Source organism: Saccostrea echinata, unplaced genomic scaffold, assembly GCF_033153115.1.
Source record: "Saccostrea echinata isolate AGI-Se365-2 ecotype Australia unplaced genomic scaffold, CSIRO_AGI_Sech_v1 ptg000054l, whole genome shotgun sequence".
Taxonomy (NCBI): domain Eukaryota; kingdom Metazoa; phylum Mollusca; class Bivalvia; order Ostreida; family Ostreidae; genus Saccostrea; species Saccostrea echinata.
The window spans coordinates 56,331,401-56,357,805 of NW_026889803.1; the positions used below are offsets into that span (position 1 = coordinate 56,331,401).

At 33.9% G+C, this 26,405-nt stretch overlaps 2 protein-coding genes across 6 annotated transcripts; one reads left to right on the forward strand and one right to left on the reverse strand.

Annotated features, from left to right (window-relative positions):
• The first annotated feature begins 1,690 nt into the window (after positions 1-1,690).
• On the forward strand, positions 1,691-16,251 carry LOC133172122 (uncharacterized). Of its 5 annotated transcripts, XM_061306939.1 has the most exons (7): positions 1,691-2,036; positions 6,407-6,500; positions 6,758-6,783; positions 7,390-7,470; positions 12,169-12,201; positions 12,952-13,121; positions 14,696-16,251. In XM_061306939.1, exons 1-7 carry the CDS (start codon positions 1,797-1,799, stop codon positions 16,026-16,028), a joined length of 1,977 nt encoding a protein of 658 aa, XP_061162923.1. In that variant the 5' UTR covers positions 1,691-1,796; the 3' UTR covers positions 16,029-16,251. The 5 variants fall into 5 exon arrangements, with proteins under 5 accessions (XP_061162923.1, XP_061162924.1, XP_061162925.1 ...); XM_061306940.1 differs by lacking the exon at positions 12,169-12,201 and having other exon boundaries at positions 1,693-2,036; XM_061306941.1 differs by lacking the exons at positions 1,691-2,036; positions 6,407-6,500; positions 6,758-6,783; positions 12,169-12,201 and having other exon boundaries at positions 7,188-7,470.
• Positions 9,859-11,902, reverse strand: LOC133172126 (fatty acid-binding protein, liver-like). Its single transcript, XM_061306948.1, has 4 exons — positions 11,798-11,902; positions 10,772-10,944; positions 10,307-10,420; positions 9,859-10,110 (listed from the first exon to the last, which is right to left on the reverse strand). Exons 1-4 carry the CDS (start codon positions 11,868-11,870, stop codon positions 10,048-10,050), a joined length of 423 nt encoding a protein of 140 aa, XP_061162932.1. The 5' UTR covers positions 11,871-11,902; the 3' UTR covers positions 9,859-10,047.
• Positions 16,252-26,405: the final 10,154 nt, after the last annotated feature.

Consider the following 26,405-nt stretch of genomic DNA (forward strand, 5'->3'; position numbering starts at 1 on the left):
TATTTGATACTGATATCTAAGAGAGAAATCTTAATGGCATTCTTCCTGGAGCGTATCGATCTCTGGTCCGATTTTCCAATATCGTGAGGTGTCTCCTTTACAATGTATGGTTGGTTCGGTTTAAGCATCTTCGGTTATGTTTTGATGTCATTTCCGGCGACAGAACAAATGTGCGTCTGCCGGAGAGATAAATGTTCGGAACCATGAGCAGCGTTGCTATATTGCTAACGTCATTTGAAACAATTTATCGTTCAGAATGCTAGGCTTTACCTATGACAGAAGGCTTTACCTATGACAGAAGGCTTTACCTATGACAGAGTGCTAGGCTTTACCTATGACAGAATGCCGGGCTTTACCTATGACAGAAGGCTTTACCTATGACAGAATGCTATAGGCTTTACCTATGACAGAATGCTATAGGCTTTGCTTTACCTATGACAGAATGCTATAGGCTTTGCTTTACCTATGACAGAAGGCTTTACCTATGACAGAATGCTAGGCTTTACCTATGACAGAAGGCTTTACCTATGACAGAATGCTCTGCTTTACCTATGACAGAATGCTAGGTTTTACCTATGACATTGCTTTAAAACTGACTTTAAACGTTCTAATTAGAAAATGTATGATTAACAGTGCCACACAAGTAGAACTTTGTCAAATATCATCTTAACCATACAATTAATCTACAGTAATTGATATATTTCGTTTTCTGGGTCGTCTTTGAAGTATTGATACTAATGTCTTGAGTTCCAAAGTTTAATTTTCTACTCGGTTTTCATCTGACAAATTCACGTATCTGCACTGAGCATGTACGCATTTAAGAAATGTATTTGGTGAGAACGTGTTTAAAGTTTTAATTTACCTTTTCATCGGGTTTGGCTACATTTCTTTGTCTACCAAAACCATTAGTTTGATCAGGGAGTTCTGTTTTTGCACAGCGTTTACTCAACTATAATAACATCGATATGGGATTTTATTGTTTACCTTGCTTGCTCATTGTTAACCATCTCTATTCAAGAATTTCAGCTCTGTCTTTTAAAAAAATCCAAATATTCATTTAAAAAAAAGAAAATCTTTAAGAGTTACTTTGACCAAAATATTGCAATAATTCTAGAATAAGTTCCTGTTCGACCCCTTATTCCCGTAACCTAATTCTGATCGTTATTACAGTATATACTGCTCCTAAATGAGAAAAGCAAACGTGGAGCGTTATAATCTTACCTATTCATAATCTTCGATCTGTGTTCTAAGTGTTTGTCTTTTTTCACCTTCGGGGAAATAACAAAGCTCTTAAAATTCTAACGATTGTTTTCACTTTGGTTCTAAGTTGTATAACAGAAATATTGGCTTCTTCATAGATACACTCAAAGTCGTTATCGAACTTTAATGATTAAAAAAAATCGCCTTATATTTCGAAAAAAAAATTGATACGAGAGATTGATTAGATAAATTTATTCATCTTTGAAATGGACTTTATAATGAAGAACATATTGATTTACTTGAAGTTGTGAAACTTTTCTGTTTCTTGCTGAGGATTGTAGATGTTGTTTCTTGCTGACGAGTGTACATGTAGATGTTTTGGAAGAGAGGCCTGAGGACTATCCTCAGAGGGGATTTCTGCATGCCGCAACATCACTTTTCTTTCATATGAAAACACAAAGAAAGAGGATTTTTACATTCATATTTTTGTTTGTTACAATGGGATAAAAACTATGGCTCACAATTTAAGAAAGATTTATCTTGGCGTGGGTAGATCTGTAATCATTTAGTTGTCTGATCCTCCTATTCACTGAGGGATGATGATCAGAAAGGAGGGCTATAATCATCGAAATCCCAGACTGATACTTTACCGCCTTTCTAAATGCAGGGAAAGCAGAGATGGTGTGACGTCACTACGCAGAGAAAAGGTGCTGCAGGATAGTGTCATCGTCTGCTGCTCTACGGAAAACTCTGGACCGGAAGCAGGCTACTACACGGAGACTCCGGACTCTGATGACAGCATGGTCGGTCGGACAGCTTTCTCACGCCTCGATCCGGTAGGAATCTCAGAATCATTTTGCAATTTGCGAAATTATTATTATTATTATTTTGTAAATTCACTTTTTGTATCTTTTTTGTTAAAAAAGGCATATTCTTTAAAAAGTGTGTCCGATGACATCCATTTTCTTTAAAGTTACGTTTCAAATTTAAAAATGCATGTAGATTCTGTTAAAGTGCTGACTAACTTTAAATTTAGAATGTAGTGATCGTCAAAAAAAAAGAGAAAAAAAAAGAATTGTGGTCCCCCGCTTTCGGTGTCTTAGTGGATGGGATGCCATTATATATGGCGTATTGTAACTGTCTTGTTTGTGTGTCCTGTCTTGTCTGTGCATTATACAAAAATGACATAAATTATTGAATTAATAACAGTTATGACAAAAAAATATAGCTTTTCAAAACTACATCAAAGGTCTTAAAACAGGTAATGAACATTTCAAATGTAAATACCATACCTTCTCTCAATCAAAAATTATCAGCAATGTAAACATTTTTTGAAAATTAAGTCAAACTTCAAGGTCATGGGTTTAAAAATGTCACAGGTAATGCACGTGTCAAATATGAAAGCTCTATTTCTTCTCAATCAAAAGTTAAAAGCAAAGATAAAATATCTGAAAAGTAGGTCAAACTTCAAGGTCACGAGGTCAAAAATCGTAGTATGTATTCGGAAAAGTCTTGTCACAGGTAATATGCATATTTAATATGAAAACCCTTAGCCTATCTTTTCTCATTCAAAAGTTATGACCAATTCAAAGTAATGTTAAAATTTTTGAAAAGTAGGTCAAACTTCACGGTCAAGGTCACGGGGTCAAAAATCATAGTATATTTGGAAAGGTCCTGTCACAGATAATGTGCATGTGAAATATGAAAGCCCTATATCTCTTCTCTTTCAAAGGTTTGAGTAAAAGATTTTGTGACAGACGGACAGACTGACAGACGAATGAGATTTAATGTCCCCTCGCTTTCGTGAAAGCGGGGGACAAAAAAAAAAAAAAAAAAAAAAAAAAAAGAAATAATCATTAGGTGAATTTCAAACTTTTAATGCAAATTGAAATGCTGATTGAAGTTATCATAAATTGTCCTCATGTAAACTACTTTAGAACAACTATTCGATCCCGCTCAAAATGAGTAATTATTTTTGCAATAAAAACTGTTTGATATTGTTATATTCTCAGTTACATGTATGCACAATTTTCGGGGTTTGTATTTAGCTTTTGAACAAGTATATAATTATTTGAGTTTATCTTGTTTTGATATTTTATCCAGATCAACTAAAAATATAACATTAAAGGCTATGTTGAATGCTTCGCTGAAAAAGGGCTTTATTTTACCTAAGTTTTAAAGCTTAAAATAGTTCATTTTATATTCCTGCATTTTGCTAGCAATGTCTGTAGATTTTTTTCTTTATGGACAGAGTAAAATTTAAAGGAATATTTTTGATTCGGTTTGGGTTTTTTTATTAACCATTTTTTAAAATGCTTAAATTGTTTCCTCTTTAAAAACCTACCAAATTACTATTTTCAAATAAAGTATGTAGTTCTATTTCAATTTTTTAAAGTCAACTAAACGATATTGTAAAATTAGATTTTTTACATGAAAACCTTCTTAACCCCGACCACACGTAATGTCGGGAGATTGCCTTGCCGCGAAAATAAAGAACCGGTGAATGCGACTGAATAACTGTTATTCCATATCAATTAACTCAAAAAAAAAAATGTCTGGAATATGTAATATTATTGATGAGCAAAATACTTGCATAAATAGGTAACCTAGTTTTTGTTCAAAATAAATTACTTAGCGTTTACTTCAATATACAGATTTTTTTTATGTTTTACTGAATCTGTATTGATTTGACTGATACCGGTAATACTAGTAAGCAACACATAACAGTGTCTCAGTTAAAAATGAGAACAGGCTCTTGTAATAAAAAAAAAATAGTGTAAAAATAAAAATTATTAGTCTCCGAAGGCACAACATCTGTGTAGGTACTTTCTCCGACGATATCCTATACATGTATTCTTTGTTTGAATTTTTACAACATCTGATATTTTAAAGTACACAATGAATTAAAGCTTGAATAACGTGATCCGGATTAAGCTTAAATTATCGATATTTTCATGCAGTTTCTTTCAGTAAAGCATTTCAATCCCATTAACTTTCATGTCTCGGGATTTGTAATGGATTGTTCAATAACACCAACTTGTATTCAAAAAACGTGTTGTAAAATTGACTAAAAGATATAACGATAAAGACTGAAAACGAAGGTGCGATTTGTCACTTTCTGACTAACATAAACGGCTACACAAACAAAAGATCATAGATACGAATAATTCAATATGTTTATAGAAAGAATAATGTGACATTAGAATAATAATAGACCAACTTATATCCGTTCTCATCCGAAAATGAAAGTTTTAATAAATTGGAAAATTAATCTCGAGATCGCCTTTGTTAAGTTGACATTACAATGTAGTTACTTGTTTCATTCTGTCGCTTGGAGTCGTTTGAGGTTGCCAAGAAATTACCTACATCAAACATGTAACATACGATATACATGTATATCAAATCTGACATATTGAATTGGTGGTGGTGGAGGGGGTGGGTTCTGAATTCAGGAAAACATATTTTGAAAAAAAAAATGACCCAAAGTATCAATATTTTGTAATTGTTGTAAATTGCTTGCCTAGCTATCTAACAGTGGTGATTTGTTGATATAAGTGTGTGTTCCTGTCATAGTTTAAATCTCAACCCCGAGTTTAACAAGGTATGCTGACTTTGAAGTGACAGATCGCTGATCGTACAGGGATTATTAAAGAAAGTCCAAGACAGGAATTTCGCTTTTAACTTAATCAATAAAACAAAACAGAAAAGGCAGAAAGTTGTGTTTAAACAGAATTTCCTTTTTAGCGGTTTTTTTTTCATTCTATCCTTATCTCAAGTGAAGACTGATACGTGTACTATGTAGACGCCACCAGAAAAAAAAAATACCGTAGTTCTGTTTTTTTTAAATGCCCTAATGATCATCATCTAATCCATTTTATAAAATCTGTTCACTTTATAAAATTGGATCAACATTTTCTGGAAACCACTAAAGAAGGTGTTAGTTTTTTATATGACTGCATGTGATTTTCAATCGATAATATCAGAATATTAAATGATAAATTTATAAAATTACAAATTCCTCCAACCCCATCGTCGGCACGGTGCGGAAACCCGCGTGCCTAGATACAAACATTTTTTTTAAACACTATACTCCTCCTACATTTTTGGTTCATTTCAATAAAAATTGATAAAATACATAATAGTATTTAAAAAAAATAACACCCGTAATTGTACCTGAGTAATTATACTCTTTAGATATTTGAATGTTGGTTTGTCTCCGTCTGCTTAAACATCTTGTGCTTTAGAGTAATTTATTACCCTTTCTGAGACTTAAAGGCAATATGGGCATGGACACAAATCCTTCTTTGATTTTGATAGAAACGTTTGCACTTTCTAGTTTTCATTTGTCGGAAAACGACAAAATCATGAAAAGTATCATATTGGTATTTTACTGTATACATCACATATCTATCATACACATGTAGACTGTGTTACGTTTATAATATGTAAAATTTTCTCTTTAGAAGTGGCTAGTGTAAAGAAATAATGATCCTGTAGAATTATGACCGGGATCACTTTTTGACGTAGAAAAAATGACCCCTCAGCCGTAAAAAATGTTTTTGTAGAAGTAAAATTAACAGGGGTCAGTATTATTTGTCTTAACACGGCACTAACCCTGCAATCCACCAGCCAATTTATGATTTAAAGTTGTCAACACTGGGCCAGGCATTTACAAGCTAACACTAAATCATTTATGCTCTTGCCAATTATAAATGATATGTAAATTCACGTGCACTTGGCCAGGGGTTCACGACAGGTGCCCGTTTAAGTTTATTGAACATTAATATTTTAAGGCTGCTGAATCATGCAGTGTATGGGAGCGTCCTATCTCCAACTGTCGTCAAATCATAGAGACTTTGATGTTCCGTCTGATCAATATTCATGTCTGTTGTCATTATGTATTGAATGCCATAGAAAGCCTAATGGGTAACTCCTGTTGTTTCATTGGACCTTGATCAAAATTTTTAAAACATTTCAATCCATGCGTTGTTAGCATTTGAAATAAAAGGCTATAGGTTCTTTGACAAGGTAAGTGACCAGCTAAAAATTATCATCTGATGAAATAAATGAGGACACAAACGATGACACAACTGAGTTGGAAGGAATGAATGTAACTATAAAGTTTATATTTGGAGGGGGAGTGTTTCATATTAGAATTGGAATTTTAATTTGTGAAAAATTAGGATATTATTTACTTTTTTTGCAGGCTACCCTGAAGTATATTGGATGGGCGCCCAGTGATGTAGAATTACGAGAAGAAACGATAGATTTACCAGAATTTATCAAGAGCGACAAAGATAGTAAGTATCCAATATTTTGTCCTGACAAAAGAATTCTTTCTGGTATTCATTGGTAGGAAAGTTTTTTAGTTGTTTATTTGCATATGAAAATCCGATCTGCAGTTTTTAAAATAAAGTACATGTAAGAAATCTCTCTGAGATATGTGAACTTAGTATCGGTTAAATCAAGCATTTATATAAGTTGATGAGAAGAGTACTCAAAGCATATAAATCCGCTGGAAAATAAACATCATCATAAATTCTGCTATGTTTTTCAGATGAAAATTTGTGCCGGTTATCCAAGGTAAATATTTCATATTTCATACATTATAATAGTCACTCAGATATTTAAAGATCCCTTGAAAGACCCTGAATTCGTATTGATTCTGTGAAATAATAAGGGAAGCATTTAAAAATTATACCAATCCAAAGCAACTTAGAAAATTATCTCGGTACGTAAAGAAGAATGAATGTCCTTCAAATCTGTCACAAAGACTCAAAAAGTATTAATGCATTTAAACTTTAATTACATTTCCATAATAATACTGAAGTTAGAGAAACATATCTCCAAGTCTAAGAAGGTGTAAACTTGTGTCGACATTTTCCGCTGGTATTTAAAACGTCCCGACAACTTTGCTCAAGGTAAAAGTGGATGTGAATACCCGCCATTGTTTTATGCGTGGTGACGGGTTTTATTGATATCATGTGGAGGTGGATCTGTTGCATATTACATTTAGAATATCAAAAACTGGAACTGGGACATGTATATTGATTTGATATATGTCCGATTCGCCTCTCTGATCTTTTTATATATCAATAATTGTGCTGATTTGTTAACTGATAGTCTATTGTAATGGATTACGATTTTAAAGAAACTTTGGATTCATTAATTTGGTCAACCAATGATCAGGTGGAGTTTAAGAAGCTCACAGAACAGGTGCGAGATGTCAGCATGAACCTTCGGAATAAATTCAGGACTTCTGCTTATCAGGTAGGAACTTTCACTGATCCTTAGAACAGAGCTATCTTTCTTATTAACGTGTTCAGTGTGTTGGTCAATAAAATCACGCTTTTTGTAATGGATTTGTTGTAAAATACACAATGCTTGTTAAATGTAAAAAGTAAACAATGACACGTGTGATGGGCTGTGCAGTTAATTAATGTCATGCTTTCGTTGCTACGTAAACAAATTTCAACATGGCGTATATTGTCACTTTATGCACGAACAGCACCGATACACCGTATATAAGAACTGTGGCATTTAAATTTTATATCAAGGGTTACTTTTGGTGGATTTTTGTAGCGTGAGTTGTGAGAGATCAATTGCTTAAACAGCGCTTTAACTAATCGATCGTTAGTCACTTTGGAATACATGACAATGATAAAACACTCACATAATCAGGAAGCTATATTAATAAAATTTACACGGTCTTTGCATTAAAATAAAATAGTTTTAAAATGATGCAAATCTGGAAATTTTATAACTACTCCCAACAGGGCAGATTTGTCAATCTTACAATGGACAAATTCCATACTGCATTTTGGTAATTCTTGTGTTTTGCTCTTTCTTTACCGGGTAAGAAATTAAGAAACAATCCTGCAATATATGAAAGAGACACTGCAGAAAGAATAACTCCTACAAGTAAGAGCCTCGGTTAACGTCCCTACGCTCCTTATATACCTCGGCGCCAAGTCGCCGTGAACCTCTAGCATGCTGGAGTACAGAAAGAATCAGAGTATAGCTTGATTGTTTTACCTTGAATGTCCTCTCACTGAGATTTAGAGCCAGAAATTGTTGTACCTGGTATATGCACCTAGAACCCACTCTGTGGATTATAAATATCTTAGTTCATAAAACTGTACTGTTGATGAGATATGGCATATTAAATACTTATAATTCTCCGGACACAACGGAGACATGTGTTGCTGTGTGATTAATGTAGAAGGTTTTCCTCTGAGTTTGAGAGACGATAAAGCACAAATTGACCTAGCGAAAAATCGGCAGGTATGTCATCATAGGATATTTAATCCAAAGCAGAACAAAGGGTAGAGCAATGCCAATCTTCCATCAGATCAGTTAAAAAAACTGTGTCATCTGTCCAGGAAACAATAGAGGGATTATTTACCATGTTAATTATATCAGTGGATGAATTAAACATGGCTACCAAGCGACTAAAAAAGAAAAGGAAGAGACGCCGAAATTACAAGGTAACAGCAGCGTTAAATCCGGAAACGTCAACGTCTTCAGTTTAACTTTTTGCTTCTTTTTTAGTACCTTCTGTTTTGTCATGTAATGAAAGCTACTGCTTAACAACCATTGTGTCATTTGTGTGTGTGTTTGTGCGTGTGTGTTCAAAGCGATTCAACTTCAACATTCAAGTCTACACTGTATACAACTCTACGGATAGGGAAGTCCCTTGATGTGTTTTGGGATGTTGTTCAGCATTTGTCAATCAGAATTGCCGGACTGGTAACATGGATGTTGTGTCACTGACTTCTGTTTTTCATGTCTGATAATTGTAATCATCGATACAATTGCATACCAAGATGAGAGCTTCCTTTTCTCAAAGTATATCTGAAATTCAAAGCAAACTGCAGCCTCCTGCGTCGTTAGAGGTATTTCCTTATTGATTTTGTTTCCTGTCGACAGGGCCATTAAGATAATGACAATATTTATCATAAAAGGGTCTCTGTCGTGTGCATCACTTTGTGCTGGTTATCAGTAGCGTGATCTGTAGTACTGGTTGGTAACAATTTTGGAATTCTTAGTGACGGGGCGTTTCCAGACCTAATTTCATTACCCGAAAACTCCTACTCGTACGCGCTCTTACAGGTATGAGAATTGTCAAGTGGCTACATTTTAGATTTCATGGCTATTTCATGTATGTTGCTGTTTAAGTAGACTGTTTGATATTCATTTGAATTGCAAATGACCAAAGTTGGAGACTTTACCTTTAAATAATATCAAGATGAGAAAGATTTCAGTCCAGCCAAATCAGCTTATTTTGTGATGTGAAGACTTAGACTAACAATGGTTATTTTAATTCATTATGAATATCATCATTTCGTATTCATACTGTAAACTTAAGGACCTTTCAGCTTTTGTCAAGAATTCATGAATTTCACAACCGTCTCTTAGTTCTGGAAAATAAAAATATTCTTAAGGATGTGGAAATGATACACCTCATTAGCTCATTCTCTTTTAGGTTTCTCCTGACAAATCAGTAAAACATCCAGTTTTTAAGAATAAAAGTTCTATCTTCCATGGTTAATTAAAAGCAGTACGCGATTTCGTGCTCCCGTGGGTATGCGAGTCATTTTGCCACGATTTTCTGCTAACATGTTGCTTGCTTATGGCTGAAATATAATGAAAAAAGTATCCCAATTGTAAATCGATTTATTTCTAATCCTGTCATGACTTCAATATCCAGCTTTTATGGATTAAAAGTACAGAGCGTATCGTATTCCCACGAGCATGAAAAACCAGAATATGCAATGACGTCACGTTTAAACACCGCCCAAGGAAAAATATTATGCAAATTATGGGAAATATGGTCATTCCAATGTCCTATGGTGTGTAGCGTTTAAAAGTACGCACAGTAGTAACATTCTTGCCAATAGCTTCAAGAGTCTGTAAAATAACAGAGAAGAAAATCTTTAGTTTGTTCAAATACACTACTAGTAAATCACGCTTAAAATTGTAATTAATTGTGTGAACGGAGAAAGTAAATTATATGTGTCAGCCATCTTAAATGTACATGTATATTAGTTATTGTCCATAATACCCAAGACCACAGAGATATTTGAAGTCAGATAGAATCACTTACAATCGTCATCGTCTCCTCATCCACTCGTGTTCGGACGATTTTAGAGGCTACATCGTCTTCCTTTAAACCTTTCTGATAGTGAACTAAGTCATCACCTTCTATTACGAAGGATGACTGAAATAACAAAGTCCTTCTGAACAAGTTATTTGTACATTAAATTAAATACTATATAACTATAGTAATTTCTTCTTTTGTTCTTGTTGATAATAGTTTGGCGTTTCATTCACTGGCATTTTTAAAAAAATGCATATAAGAATGTTTTATGGTTTATAAATAATTGTGATATATACAATTTGACCATTTGGACTGCTGAATATCAGTAAAGAGGTCAAAGCACCGTCAGAACTCTTAAGCATTAACATGACTGAACTCTGGGTCTATGGATTTGTCTTGGATGGTCTAGACTAAAGCACTATCAAGTTTGAGTTACATTTACCTTAATTGGCGAATGAAACATCACCTTACCTTACATTTTCTGCCATCTAGCGTCGTTTCGTCAAATTCCTCTCCCAGTTTAAATTTGAGATGAGCGTTTTTGAAGGTGGATGTGATAAGCAGTTCCCACGTGTCTCCATCTTGTTTGAGCTCTTCATAGCTCGTGATGGAATTCCCCACTTTACGTAAAACAAACCCGATCCCTAAAGACATATATCAAAGTCTTACAAATAGGATGATTAAATTTAGTTTCTGATATCCTGAAAAAATTTGTTTTGAAATAAAATAACACAACAGAACAAAATTTCAGTTGGAATATTGGTGGACTGTTGTGACGGATTTGGGGGGTACAGTGTAGACTGTTATAATGGTAATTTGGGTAGACTGTTACAAGGATTTTTTTGGCTAGAATTTAAGAATGTTAATGGTGTTTTTGGTTGTCTGTTACGATTGGTATTTTTGGCTAGACTGTTACAATGCTACTTTTAAGTAGACTGTTCAGGTATCATTTTTGAGAAGACGGTTACAATGGTATTTTGGGGTCAGTAGAATGTTTACATGCTATGCATGTACTATAGTATTCGATGAAAGTTATATTGAAAGGAAATACGATTTGATAGTTTCTGTGATGTCATTCTTGTTAACCTAAGGTCGAAGAAAATTTCGTATTCTCAGTAGCATAATAAACTTCACACACTTTGATCAAGAGCTGTCGTTTTTGACCATGAAATTCAACTCGGTTAAGTGGAGTAAAGTCAAAGGAGACCAAGAAGTCCACTTATCACTGATAACCAGTATTAACCTAGAGTTCTGAGCAAGTTCAAGGGCTGAATTAAGAGTCTTTCTTTAGAGTTTTTATCAAATTCTCTAGACACTTTACAAAAGCCGTACGATGTTATGGAAAATCATGTACATGTACTTGAAATATATATTTATAAATTGCAATAGTTTAATTGTCCTTTTTTATAAAGCCTATAAGACTGTACGCATCTTACAGTATACATACTGTATGTGAATCGTGAATATACGAGATAATTTCTATAGTAAGTAACATACCTAATGTTCTCATGTACTCATCCCAACGGTCATCACTACTGAAAAGTTTCCAGTGACCAAGAACCTTTGTCATTCTGCCTAAGAAAGAATGCTACGGAAGTAGAATCAATACAATCCACACTCTAGCGTGTACTTCATCAAATCACAGTTTAATTAAGAATAAAGAAAGCAGCCTAGAAGCTCGGACTTTTCCACATGGAAATCTTTCGTCGATCATACTTGAAATGACTTTTGTTTGGAGACTTGTGTCGAGTTAACATTATCTTTGTAAAACTGATCAGCTACTGGTTAAGTTGACATTTCGTAACTTACACACACACGAAATTAAAATATTTCAGTCTTTTTTTTTTTTTAATTTTTCTCCTGCACAGATATTTGAACTGCCTTACACAGTGACAAAAGTGGTAAGCTAATGGTGGTGGTTTTATTTTAGATCCGTTCCTTCTCCACTTGGCGCGCATGAACTACATGTACTTACCACAAAAAATCTACATTTTTATCATTCCTACTAACAAGTATTTTTTCTTTCAATTAAAGCAGTCCGCCATCTTTTATTAACATAGCTAGAGTAGATTTGACATTACTATACTCTAAATAGAAATCGTGTTATTTTCTCGTGTACACCTGAAGAGACTTGCATGTGCGAGAATGTCTCAAGTTTGTAATGGGTTACAGGGATAAATCGTTAGATGTACAAAAATCAATTTAAATAATTAAATATGCCCCATTTAAAATATTAGTAGCTCTATAAATGCTTATTAGAATCAAATAAAACAGAATATGTCGTGCCTTACCTGTGGCTGGGTGTTAGGGGCAGCTTGCTATCACCAAGTAGACTTTAACTGTTGACTTTTGATACAAACCAACCTGTGTATGTATTTTAAGTATCTATAAATTCATTGAAGATACAAACGGACAGAAAACCTGCTCTCTATAACCGTTATTATACCTCTTAAACAGATCAAATATATCTGGTGTTTGTAACCATGGTAACCATTCTCTCCTAGTTTTTGCATGACTATGGAGACAGATTTATTCAATAGTGGCATTAGGTGATAGAGTGGTCTTCAATGTGAGAGTCTTAACACGTCAGCAGTTTGATTTAATGGCTGGGATATGTAACTCAATGAAATAATCGCTGCCTTTGTTTACAGAAGTTGTATCAGCAGCCTTCTCCCGTGGAGACAGGAGCCCAGATCTATCGGTCTCAGCTGGCTGCTAGTCTGAAGGCGTTCAAACCCAAAGACTGGCCACCCCTGGACTATCACGAGAAGGAAACTTCTTTCCTAAGGTGTCGCCCAATACAACAACCCCAGCCCGACAGGTAACTATAGAAACTTTATCTCGTCTTTGTTTATATCAGGTTTCTCTTAACACTTGTTATATCATTGTCAACTCTCTTTATCAAATACATCTAGACTATACCGTGCTAGATTCATAAATTAGAGAGAGAAAAATAATAAGTACCTATTGTATATTATTTTACGTTATTTTTTTTTCCTGGTTTCAACAGGAGAGCTTTCATTTAAGGTCTGACGACACGTTGCTCGATAATCTGTTTTGTATATACAACAAATTTATCATAATCATCATTATCTTATGATTTTTAAACCGTTTTCAAAATGTCTAAGTAAATAAAGACACCAAAACATTGTGATATTGGGAATGGTAGTGATTTCCAATAGGATTATATGGTAAATAGCATCCTCTGGTATCTTGCACAAATGCCTGGTAAGGTACCTTAATTTTTTGTTAGGAAACTTGTGAAAGTAGCAATACTTCAATGACATATTCTTGGAAAAAAATTATATACTATAAAGGAACGTGTCGTTTGATCTTAATACACTTTAAGTTAATAATACTTGTCGAGAAAATTCATTGTGTAAATAATAAAAACAGCAATGGTTCCTTGATCATCAGATTGAAAACTTTGCTTTATTTCACGTGTTTTCCTGTGTTAGGATAAGAAACAGATCAGGGTTAAGAGTTCCTCGTTCTCGATCCTTCCTTCCTTCGATCAGGTAAAACTCACTCATGCAATATTACAGCACCATCTGGTGTTGGCGGAAGTCCATCGCAATCAGGCAGGCGCTTAAAGACACTTGGGCATAATAGTTGCACAACGCAACAGAAATACATGTACATGTATAGAATTAATAAATTGATATTAAATATTCTAATGCACTTTGCTTGTCACCGGGTACTTGGTGAAGGGTAAATTAATTTATTGTATTTCATCACAAAAAATTAATTGCAAACCAATAATGAAAGACCTACAGCTGTACATGTAGTATATATGTAGGTCTCTACTATTATCTACTGGTTTCAGTCATCAAGAGGTTGAAAAGCAAATCGTTTCTGTCCTTTGGATTTTTTCAAATTGAACAGAAAGGCTCACAGTGATAGCATCTTATTTTCATGCATATTTTTTGAACTATCAGCTGTAAACATTTTTTTCACTTAACGGCAGTAATTAAATTTCTCGAAATCTACCGGTGGATTGTGATGAATACTGTAGACTGCAAAAGGAAAACGAAAATTTCTTAATGTGCTTCAGTTTTACAATAAACAGATTACTAAGTGCGCTTGCATTATTAATATTTTGCCAAGGACAATTATTTTCTAAATATCAACCACCTTAAATGCTGCTAATTCATAATCAAATGAAAGACCGTAATCGACATATTGCAAAATAGTGTGTTAACATGCATACTGGAATTTCGTTTAACAATAATTTGACCATTATGTTACAGAGATTAAAGACCAATTTGCAGAAAAACCTTCTAAATTATTCAGAAGCAACATTGAATTCTTTAATATTGAGATAAATTTATCTCCATTTGATATGGCAGATAACTCCAAGGTCATTTAACAACATGTGCTCTTTTTTTCTTTTAGAGCCCCCACCCCTCCACCTTCAAGATGTTATGCACAGCGCATGCGCAGGCCTCGGTCAGTGCCCGCTAACGCCCGACGCTGTGAGACACCGAGTGATGTTAGACCAGGTCCATTTGATTCCTTAAACCCTCGAGTGTTATCGTCCCTAATTGGTGACTCTTACAAACAGCAGACATTCGGAGATCGAATTCCCGGAAGTGACAACGAAAAAGATGATGAAGATGACAGTGAGAAATTAAAAGCTGAAAAAAGCAAAAGGAGCAAGGAGAAAGATGAAGACAATAGCACAAGCGGAATTGAAAGCAGTCAGACTGACGACGACAGTAGCGGAAGTAGCTCTGATGACGAAGATAGTGATTTTGAACCGGAAATCGATAAAAATCGAGAAGTTCCGGATCTAATACTCAGACCCGAAAAACTGGATTCGTTCGTCGTTCCAGATTCCTCTAAAGGATGGCGGAAGTACGACTTTGATGCAGATCATGTTGACATCCCTCCATATGAATTCGCTGACCCCATTCCCGAACCATTTAGTGACTTGGATTTACGGCAAATGGCAAGGTTAAAATGGAACTGGAGGGATCATACACGAGCTAAAGCGAAAGACAATTTAGACTTAATGCTAGACCGTCTGGTTGAGTTAGAACGTCTTCAAATAGATACAGAGGAGTGGGAATGTAAACGATCTCAGGTAAACCGGAAATCAAAGCGTGTTACGAGTGCCAAGCCTATAATACGTGATCGCAGATGCTGTAACAGGTGTTTACAGCCTGCTTGTACCGGGGACTGTCCCGAGAAAAATGTGCAATTTAATGTATGTGAATATTGTAGACAAGTATTCTGTATTAGTTCTCAATGTAAAGAGACAAAATATGATCAACGCATGCGTCAGCCTCGTATCGACGAGGAAAAGCAAACGCAAAGTAAACCTCTACCACGTGCTTGTAAATCTTGTCAGTTAAAAAATAATGCAAAGATGATAAACGCAAACAACTTACTTTTAGGACGACCGAAGTCGGGGAATACAACATACAGCCGTGGACAAGCGTCTTTCAAACCCAAAGATCTCAGACCTCGGCCGGACACGCCCGTCAGTCCCGATATTGTAAGGGACTTTGAAAAATTAGGACTACAGGCCCACCAACCTCCAAAACCAGCTACACCTACACAAAGGGTGCCCCGACCGCGCAGTCGCAACGCAATAATCCCTGGAAAGACATTTTACTCCCAAAGACGAGATTCTATATCAGAAAATGAAAAAGAGACCTTGACTAACCTAAAGCGAAAGAAAATGAGAAGCATACGAGTTCGGAGACCTAAAACAGCTGTGTAACATTTTTTATAGAGCGGAAATGAAATTTAAACAATTAAAACATATTTATTATATTTTTAAATTTTAAAGACATGATTTAAACAATACGAAGGAATAGTTTATCAATAGCTTTTCTCTTGGGAAATAAATTGTTTATCTTCTTATTAATGTAAGGTTTTAGAATGGAAGATTGAATATTATTATAGATTTTGCTTGATACGCAATATACATGAAAAAGAAACAATTACTGTTTTAGTTGTAATTCAGTCTTTTCACTTGATATTCCTTGAAGTCACGATATTCCCATGAATTGCATCTACATACATTGCATTATTATAATACAAGTATGTTTCTAAGCTAGGCAAAAACTCTCAAGTAATGCGCTGTAGCACACGTCTTAGGGTTTGGGTAGCTACAGAACTGTTACGTTAGCTCTCTGGTTGAGAATTCGGACAGACAAACCAGAGAGCTACATATCCAAGCATTGTAAAAATCCTTCGATTAAGGATATCCGATCCTCGGCCAGGAAGGATAACTCTTTATTATTTAATTCAAAAAGTCTCACAATGAAGCCTAAATATGAAATCTTTTTATGTAACAATTTTCATTTTATGCAACTCGATGTGATTCAAGCAAGGTTCTTCGAAGTTTTAGAAACTGCCTTTTCAAACGTTGATATTTTTACCCTACAAAGGTATGTTAAAATACAAATTTAAAGAAACAGACTTTTGATCACTTTTCCTTTAATTTAGCCTTAGATACCAATGCTAATTAGCATGATATGAAATTAGAAATGATTTATGGTGTTTTGCAATGATAGGAAACACTTTATAATTAAACTATGCATTATAAAATAATTGAAGTATACAGAAGAAACTAAAGTACTGTGTAAGTATAAAAATCATGTAATTTTCTTCAAATGTCTGGATACCTATAGTTTTTTTTTTTATCCTACAATGTATTTGTTGATCAATTTCTAATTAGAAAATGCATAGTAGGTGTCTTTATTCGCATTTCCTGAAAATTTATTTGAGATTTACTAATTTTTCCTATATAATATGATTTACTTTAAAGATGAAGTTTGAACAATTACCGTGGGTAAATTCACATTACTTTGAGAATCCAGAGACATTTTTGTGAGCATTTCCAATTATTCAATGCCTGATTTTCAAAACCTTAGGATCGGACTACCTTAATTAAAGACTCCGCTTTTTGTCGCATCGGGTATTATGTATTATATGCGTGTGCCCGCTCAAAGCATGATATCCATGAATTAACTATGATATATTTTAATTTATTTTAAACGGTTTAAAACAGCCCTATGGGGCCTTGGATGTCTGTTATAGAAAATCCTAAGTATTGTAATAAATCGCGTCCAGAATACAGCGGTGTAACCATTGCATGGAATGTCAGTTATAAAAAATTCTCTGTCCGACATCCAAGTTGGGGTCATGGTAAAATCTAAGTGAAAATTTAGAGGGTGGGGATGGGTTTATGTGTCATCTTTATATATCGTCTATAAAAGAAGACAATATATATATGAAAGGAAATATGTAACACGGGCGCGGAATGCGATTTTATATATATATATATCTGAAGACTTTTTCACCGGGAATGTGTTTACAAAGTATTCAAAGGACGGGTAAGTCAACCAGATATTCTGTGATTGGCTGCTTCTTTATTCACAGAGCCATGGTCAATTTTACATCTCTCTCTCTCTCTCTCTCTCTTTGGAAGTTCTCCAAATGAATCTCAGTTGGGTTTCTAGATGTTTGTTAAAGGATGACAAAGTTCGATGAATACAATAAATTACAATTGAACCACGTGACCTTGAGTATGAATCTTTGGTGCTCAGGTTAAACAGAAACTTCCGTATTGACAATGTTCGACCTGTAGGTAGTCAGTTAATGTACATGTACATCAAGGCTACATATCGCAAGAAGTTTGCTTTGAACACGCCCATTTTGTCGAATGCTTGTTGATTACGAGGTTCGAATTTTTTTAAAAGTGCTATGCCAGTCTGCATAGCTACTGAACATACACCGCAAGTGGCGGCTTTGTCACAAATCTGATCATGTTAAAAGTCTCCAAGTGTTGACTAACCATTCAGTAAACTTGCAAGGATGGTGCGTTTTGGTATGCAAACTACCAGCCAATACACAATCTTCAAATACTGCACCTCACCTTTATATATTTTTTCGAATAAGTGCAATATAAAAACTTCAGGAACAAGTCCATATCTATGTCTGCTACTCCTTAAACCAAACTTACGTGGATGATGCATCTTGAGCAAGCTCAAGAAGCTCACTGTAAGTTACACTACGACTAAATTATTCGTAGGGAAAATAGTCCTGGAGAATCGACATTGTTTGAATTTGGGGACGCTTTAAATGAAATATATGGAGATAACGAACAGCATCCAAGCTCAAAAGTCCATTAAACATTACAAAATAGGTGCAGAGCAAACAAGGACCTCCAAAACATCAGAGGTGGGATCAGGTGCCATGGAGGAGTGAACATCTCCTGCCGACCGGTCACACTCGCCGTGTGCTCCTTGTCATGATCGGGAAATAACGGAAAAATCCGTCGACAATTCAGTGTGTAAATAATGGCCTAACAATTAGTATGAAAAACGTCAGCATTTGACTCAATGATAAATTATATTTGCTGACAAGGTCATTGTATCGACCATAGAACTTTCGAAATGATGACTTTAAACGAGACTGCTGATATTCTTGTTTCATCAACTTGTTTGTCAATAATTTACCTCGTTTTAGAAATTGTACATACGTAGAGCATGCTCTTGCGTATCGAATCAACTGAGAGATATAAACCTGTATGCTGGTGATGAAGGTATATTGCTGCATAAGTAAGGGAAGTTGACGATTGAAAAGTTAAAGCCATCACGTTTATCATAAAGCTTGGTTGTTAGATTACCATTAACGTCTTTTTTAAGTAAAAAATATCCAAATATGAAACAGATGTGTCAGACTCTGTAGATATACATATACATCCTTCGGACCTTGCAACACTGACAACATAAGAAAAATTGGGATTAATTGTTACTTTGCAGTGTATCCATGGAAACAACATACCAGTTGTTTAAAGTGATATTTTTTTGCTGCTTTAGTAATTTACTTACCTTTTAATCAAGAAACATATTATTTGACTCACCTTGAATAGTACTTATCTGGTAGAACTAAAGTTGAATATCATATATTGATAAAGTTTGTAGAAAAATACAACACTGTTGCTATGGTTACCAAGAAGGAAAAATGTTCGATTTTGTTAATTTTATATCAATATTAAGTCCCATGTGCCAGCTTTTTGCATCCAGTTAGAGATTGGGTGGTAGTAAAAATTGAAAGTCAGGTTAGTTGTCCATATTTATCCATCATAAAAGTTTTGGGAATCTACATACAAGGGTACGTATCCAAGGAAACAGAATATTTTTCAGATTTTTATGCAAATTTTTCGGCTTATTTCCATAGCAACGCTCTATTTAAAGAGTTGAATTTGAATTTTTTGAAATGTGAAAATTAGAATCACAACAACGCCTTTAAAAATTGATCCTCAGTTATATAGAAATATGCTTTTTAAAAAGATAGGATAAGATTAAAACACTAAGAGAGTAAATTTAAAATCCCTTTGTGGTATTAAAACCATGGCAAGCCAACCATTGCCAACCTATAAGAAATATCATATTTCGTCCTTGGTATATGTTACAAGGATCTCTTGTCTATTATTTGCTTGCATTTCAACCTATAATTGTTTTTAATCTTAAGTGTATGACTTTATAAAATTAAATGAACAAAATTTTTACTTTTGAATACTTTGTTTTTTTCATAGTAACGTATATAATAGTTGAATTACCAAACATGTTTATCATGCTTTTAAGACATCAGGCCCTCAACTTTTAGAAACAGTCATTGGCACTTGTTTGCTTTGCTGCAAACGTTAACTGTGGGACTCTGAACATGTTGAAAAATGCCATTTTTCAAATTTTAGGACATGTTGCTATGGTAACCATGACACGTAGCAACCAATATTTGCCTGATTTGAGTTTACGGTATCAAAGACTTTTATCATAGAGAGTTTGGAGAAATTCTGAGACTATGCATGGCACAGCTCCTATATAAAAGTTAAAGTCATTACAGAGAATGGCTCTTAAATCTTGGACAAAATCTCGACCATTGATGAAAAAAAAAAACCACACACACAATTTCTAATTTGCGTCATTTTTTCAACTCAGAAAAAGTTGTGTCTTGAATTTTTTATAACTATTGTCATACAGTTATGCTGATACACTCCATTTTGAAGATTTCGTGTTCTCTTTGAGTTCATTCAGTATCTGTGGTTTAGGATTGTAGACCCTGTTCTTAAGGAACACCTACAGAAAAAGGCCCAAAGACTGAGATCTGGCAAATGTAGGGGTTAATCTCTTTCCTTGGGGTTGTATTATAAGGAAATTGTACATTCACTTAATAATTTCACATTATATTTCAAATATATCTCAATATACCCTGGAGATTTTTATATTGTCAGCATCAGTTTCTGAAAACATCTACCTGACACTTTTATGAGGAGTTTGCTAAAGTATCAGGAGTCTCCACCTCAATTAAATCTTCGGTTTTTGAAGTTCTTAGTGTTTCTGGATTATTTTTCAGTTATAGCATACTGCCCCTCCTTGTCCTTTCAAACTTTGTTACTAGTCTTGCGATAAGCATCCTACAAAGCTTATTTTCTTTTGGAATACATTATATATTTTCCTTCATCATCTTGATTATTTGTATTGATGAAACATCTTTACAATTCAGCAATATGTTGATAAGTTAGGTATGTTCAATATTAAAATATGACATCGACATTTATGTCACAATTAAACATTGTGTCATGGTGCGGTACTTTTTCTTTTGATGTTAGCCATACTTTAAATCAGATAGAAAACCTTTGGCTGAATTCCAGCGTACTATAACTTCTAGGGGGCGGAGCTTAGCCGTACAATAACTTCCAATGTACTGTACAATAACTTCCAAAGGAACTCAATACTTTTGAAATTTTTTTTCTTCAATTTCTGTAAGCATATACAACATATCCAGAGGAAAAATGAGAAACCTCACAATATTCACCCCCCCCCCCTTTCGATCTGAAAATGCATACGTGAAAACCATTTTCATGAGGATTACATGTAAACTCATTAGTTAACTAATTTAAACAAATATTTTAAAAATACACAGACTTTCTTGAAATACATGTATTCAAATTAAAACAGATAACTGAAATCTAACAATATTGAAAACGCGCAGTTCGATGATTCCCTTAATGGCAACTGTTTTCTGAGTTCTTTGAGTTACATGCAAACTGATACATGTTCATATATAATTGTATCTGGACTATTTCACACTACATTCCATAATTTTGATACCTGTGGCTACAGTATTTGACTCGGATTTCCTCGGGACATGCAAGCGTATCCCTAGTAACAGTAATGTGGCGGGTCAAAGTGCGGGCGGATCCAGGTTTCCAGTATTGTGCCTGTATTTGTTATGCTTTTTGAAATACTCATACTGCTTAAATTAATCCATCAAATACAATTTCACACTCGTTTAACATTGCTTGATTTTTCAATGCAACCATCTCCTTCGTACTTTCTGCTTTGTTTGAACACCGGGCCTGTTCACTTACGATGGACCTAGGCCTATGACGTAATGTCGCGTGCAGTTTGGTGCTGAAGGAGTGACTATGCAAATGACCATGACACAAGACATTTACAGACACTTTCTTTCGTTTGTAAGGGATTTATTGTACAGAGAGGCGTGACAGTCTCGTCGCTGCGCGACTCGACTGCCACGCCTCTCTGTACAATAAATCCCTTACAAACGAAAGAAAGTACTGTAAATATAACTTATAATACCGTGATTCAATTCCCTGACTTTTTTTCACATGGAATAAAAATGCAGGATTTGATGTTTAAAATGATGTATTGCTTGTATTTGCAGTAAGATATGGATAAGAAAAATATTTAGATTTAAAAATGTAAATTTAAAAAAATGCATATATATTCATGAAATGTTTAAATTGTCAAATTCACGATGATTTCCTCTAGTAGTTGGTACAATACGAGTATCAAGTTAAAACAGAAAAGAGACATTCATCCCCTCCCCCCCCCCAAAAAAAAGTCCAGCTTCAACAGGCCGTATCAAAACATTAGGCCGACTCAACAATACATGTAGCCTGTAAGGGAACAACAAAAGACACGTGATATCGGATATCCCTTTAAAGACTAGGAAAGCATGACACTCGTTCATTTAATTTGCATGTGACAAGGCGAGAAGGAAAAAGACGCGTAAGTCTTGAAAGGTCCTTTTTTCCTTAAAATTTTATAAGCTTCAATTCATGTATGGACTTATCTTACTAAGTTTACGCTTAAATCAACAGGCACTAAGAATTTGTAATTTTGATAATCACCACATACATGTAATGGCGGAATACATGTACCTGTGTGGTCAAAATCAACGGCTACTTGTATATAAAATTCTAATTTCTCATATTGTCTACCTTAATATTAATTGATGGGCATTCTGAAGCGTCTATATATATATCGAAATTCTTGATAAACAGAATGTCAGTTTTGATGTTAAATACTCAAAGTTTTGGAAATGTTCGATTAATGAATCCTGTCGCGCGTTGCTCAGTGGTTAGAGCCTGATAGTTCTAAAGTCGTAAAGTATAGAGTTGACTCATACTTCGAGGGTTTGAGTCCAACTGCAGGATGTGGAGACTTGTCTTTTTGGATGAAACCTACAGACCGTAGGTGCTGGCAAGAAAAAGATACATCACTGCTCAAAAGCCATAAGTGCCGATCCAGTGAAAATCTCTCTCTCATTCTCTCTCTCTCTCTATTTATCTCTCTATAGGTTTTTACTTATAAATTATGTAACTTGATTTAGGTATTTAAACGCATTAATATAAATATGCAGTTTATGAAACGGAAAAAAAACTCTTTTACAGTTAAGTTTATAAAACATTAAACAGTTAAAATCAACATTGCCTTATTTAAATATTTTTCAGCAGACTCAAGTGAGTTTGACCACATTCTGTCTGTCCATCTGTCCGTAAACATTTCACAATTTCAACTTCTTCTCAAGGACCATTCGACCAATTTCAACCAAACTTGCCACAACGTATCCTTGGGTAAATTGGGTAAAGGGGACTCAATTTTTGGAAATGAATTTTGGTCACGCTTTCTTCCAAGCGGAGATAATTACTGCGAAAAATCAATGGCATCTTTTAAACTTCTTCTTCACAAGAACCACTACATCAGAAAAAGTGAAACATTCTCAGGTATTGTTGATTCAAATTTGCTCAAATCTTGACAAAATTTTGTATATATTAAATTTTCCATTGTAAAAGTACACAGATTTGAAGTAAATCTTTTCTCAACATTTCTGTAATTATGAATGTGCATGTATTTTAAACTCGTCATAAATATGTATGTTGCTGGTAAAGTTAGAGTAAAACACATCACTTAAATTGCTCAGTCTGTCGCTCAAAAAAAAAAATGCATCTTTGATTTATTTTTATCAACATGAGAAGCAGAGTTGAGATACGAAGTAACTGGTTTACTTTCTTTGTCTATTATAAATGAAAACAGGCTGCGTATTCCTTAAATTCTTCTTACTTAACAATACACTGGTAAAATACAGGTAATTCCAGCTAAATTCCATATCGAAAGCATACTTTATGTAATTGTTATCAAAACACTTTTCACGCCTATTGTTCTCTACCTAATTATCAATTGGGTGCAAAACGGGAACACGCCTCATTGATCGCGTCCAGTTTATCTTAATTTGATCATTTTGGCCTGTCTCAGTTTGACAGCCCCAGAACCTTAAAAGGAAGATCAAACTACATGATATTGTATATAGCTAGATTCGGTGATTTTTATGGACCCATTTATCCAATGAATTTATATTCATTAAACTGACATAAATTACAGTTTAAAGAGAAGTATAGTTAAATATATGCCTGCGTGAAAAAGTTACTTTACACCAAACACTTATCATTCTTACCTCTATATAAATTGAAATAGGGTATCTACCCAATTTACTGTATACCATAAAATTTTATGTAGATGATATTTGATGTAAAATTTGTTTACAAAATATGACTTATTCCCCTATGTATTGTTTTTCAGGATACTTACACATTTTGTAATTTCTTCATGTGTAATTGCTTGATATATACTGTTACCGAGTTCTATACTCGAGAATATTTTTAATTCTTCTTCAGACAAAACATGGCCACTTTTTATATACTTTCATGTTACAATAATCTTTATTAAATATATATATATATATATATATATATATATATATATATATATATATATATATATATATATATATATATATATATATATATATATATATATATATATATAAATCGGACAATTCTACACTACAACATTTTTTAATGTAGTCAGAATTTGATATTTTCTAGTATTATTTTGGATTGTAAAATCTCCTTTTCAGTGCTTTTCTATGATAATTCTGAACAGATTTTAATTTTTGTTTGTACAGACTAGTCTTCTTTGAAAATGTTAATACCAAATCGTTTAATCATTTTGCTTTTCTAAAATCCTTTCGAGCAAATTTACAGTCTTTTGTGATCCATGGCTTTCTTTTTCTTTGGTGGATTTTTTTTTTTACAAACACCGAAACTTCTTTAGTACTTTCAAATATAACTTTACCAGCTTTTTCATTTTTTTCAACAATATTATTATATATTATTACATACTGAAAGCAGCATGAATTTCAGATGAATTTTTAAAAATTTGGAAAGTTAGTCTTTTCGGGGTTTTAATGCATAGACCTTCATTGAGAGGAATACGAAGAGTGAAAACAATTTTGAAAACGAGTAACTTAATTTAGAAGACTTCTTGAAATTAACTAGCTTGTGAAAATGAGACTTGATCCGGTACCAAGTTCAATTGAGGTCAAATTCACAAATTTTGAAAAAAGTATTTAATTTATATATATAAAAAAAAATTAACCCCTACCTAATGAAATCTTTAGAGTTGCATGTTTTTAAAATTATTTTAGCCATAATACTTGAGCACATGCCCTCAAAGGAATTGGGCAAGGTCAAAGTCACAGATTTCAGACACGGGCACTTGACGTTATATATATTTCTTATCACAAAATATGTAACTCTCTTGTTACTGATGATTTCATTTGGTACGGGTTATATATTTTTTTTTGGTAAGAAGTATATGTAACGTCAAGTCGCTGTGAACTGAAAGCATATTTTCAAAGCCTTTCCTTAGTTATAAAATCTTATAATTTTGGAATAGAATAACTTTAGATCTTACTTGGTCTGAGAATAGAATAAGATGTAGGACAAAACACTGAACCAAGGTTATTTGGACAAGGTCAAGGCCACAAGTTTAAGAATTGTCACCTTACACCTAAAACTTTTACTGGAGTACTGGAGTTGCATCAGTTGGTCCCAAAGTACATGCCACAAAGAATCCCCGTGACAAAGAAGTCATTGTTCTCCTAAGCAATAGGCAATGTCACATAGCTAAGAATTCAAATGTTCTTTGGGCCGTGTATGACCTTTGAAAGCCTTTACTGAAAGACCAATTTTCATACTCGACACAAAGCTTTCTCATGACAAAAGAATACGTTATTATTTGTATCTTACGACTTTCTAAAGTCATATGTAAAGTCGTATTTGACAGTTTTGGAAGTAGAGCATGTTCCTCTTCTGTACAACAAATCATGTACGACTTTTTCGATCCCACCAATGAACAGCCTAGGTTTTTAATTTATTCTTATCTGACTGGTTAACGATAAAGATGTTAGAGCTAGTATCTGCAACAAATATAGAATCATACATGTTTGATGTAACATTTAACAATGTCATATACATGTACGTTGATTTATAATCATATATATATATATATATATATATATATATATATATATATATATATATATATATATATATATATATATATATATATATATATATATATATATATATATATATATAAGTTAAGTATGATTATTGCTTTGGAATTTATTTCAGATTTTATGTTTCTGCATGCTATTTTTATTCGTGATTACAAGGACTTTTATGGATATTACTGGTATATGTTCTCATTAAGTACAGGTCCGTGTAAAAACCATGCAAAGGGGTATAAAAATGGGATAAAAAGGTGTGTCGACCTCAGATTTTAAAAAGAATTGAAAGGGGGTGGGTGGGGGGTCCTGCCCCCCAAGTGCCTGTGTTTATTGCAAGATGGTAACGTTTTTCTTAAAGTACACAATTCTTAAGTTGCCTTACGGGGTCATTACTCCATTAGAACAACTCTTGTTGAATATAAATATA

What these genes read in the sequence shown, in the direction of transcription:
- LOC133172126 (XM_061306948.1), bottom strand. Translation starts at nt 11,870, where the DNA reads ATGACAAAGGTTCTTGGTCACTGGAAACTTTTCAGTAGTGATGACCGT. An exon ending in TGAGTACATGAGAACATTAG is followed by an intron (nt 10,945 to 11,797) that starts GTATGTTACTTA and finishes ATATGTCTTTAG; the next exon opens with GGATCGGGTTTGTTTTACGT. An exon ending in TAGATGGCAGAAAATGTAAG is followed by an intron (nt 10,421 to 10,771) that starts GTAAGGTGATGT and finishes TTGTTATTTCAG; the next exon opens with TCATCCTTCGTAATAGAAGG.
- LOC133172122 (XM_061306939.1), top strand. Translation starts at nt 1,797, where the DNA reads ATGATGATCAGAAAGGAGGGCTATAATCATCGAAATCCCAGACTGATA. An exon ending in TCAGGACTTCTGCTTATCAG is followed by an intron (nt 7,471 to 12,168) that starts GTAGGAACTTTC and finishes TCTCCTGCACAG; the next exon opens with ATATTTGAACTGCCTTACAC. An exon ending in CTTACACAGTGACAAAAGTG is followed by an intron (nt 12,202 to 12,951) that starts GTAAGCTAATGG and finishes CTTTGTTTACAG; the next exon opens with AAGTTGTATCAGCAGCCTTC.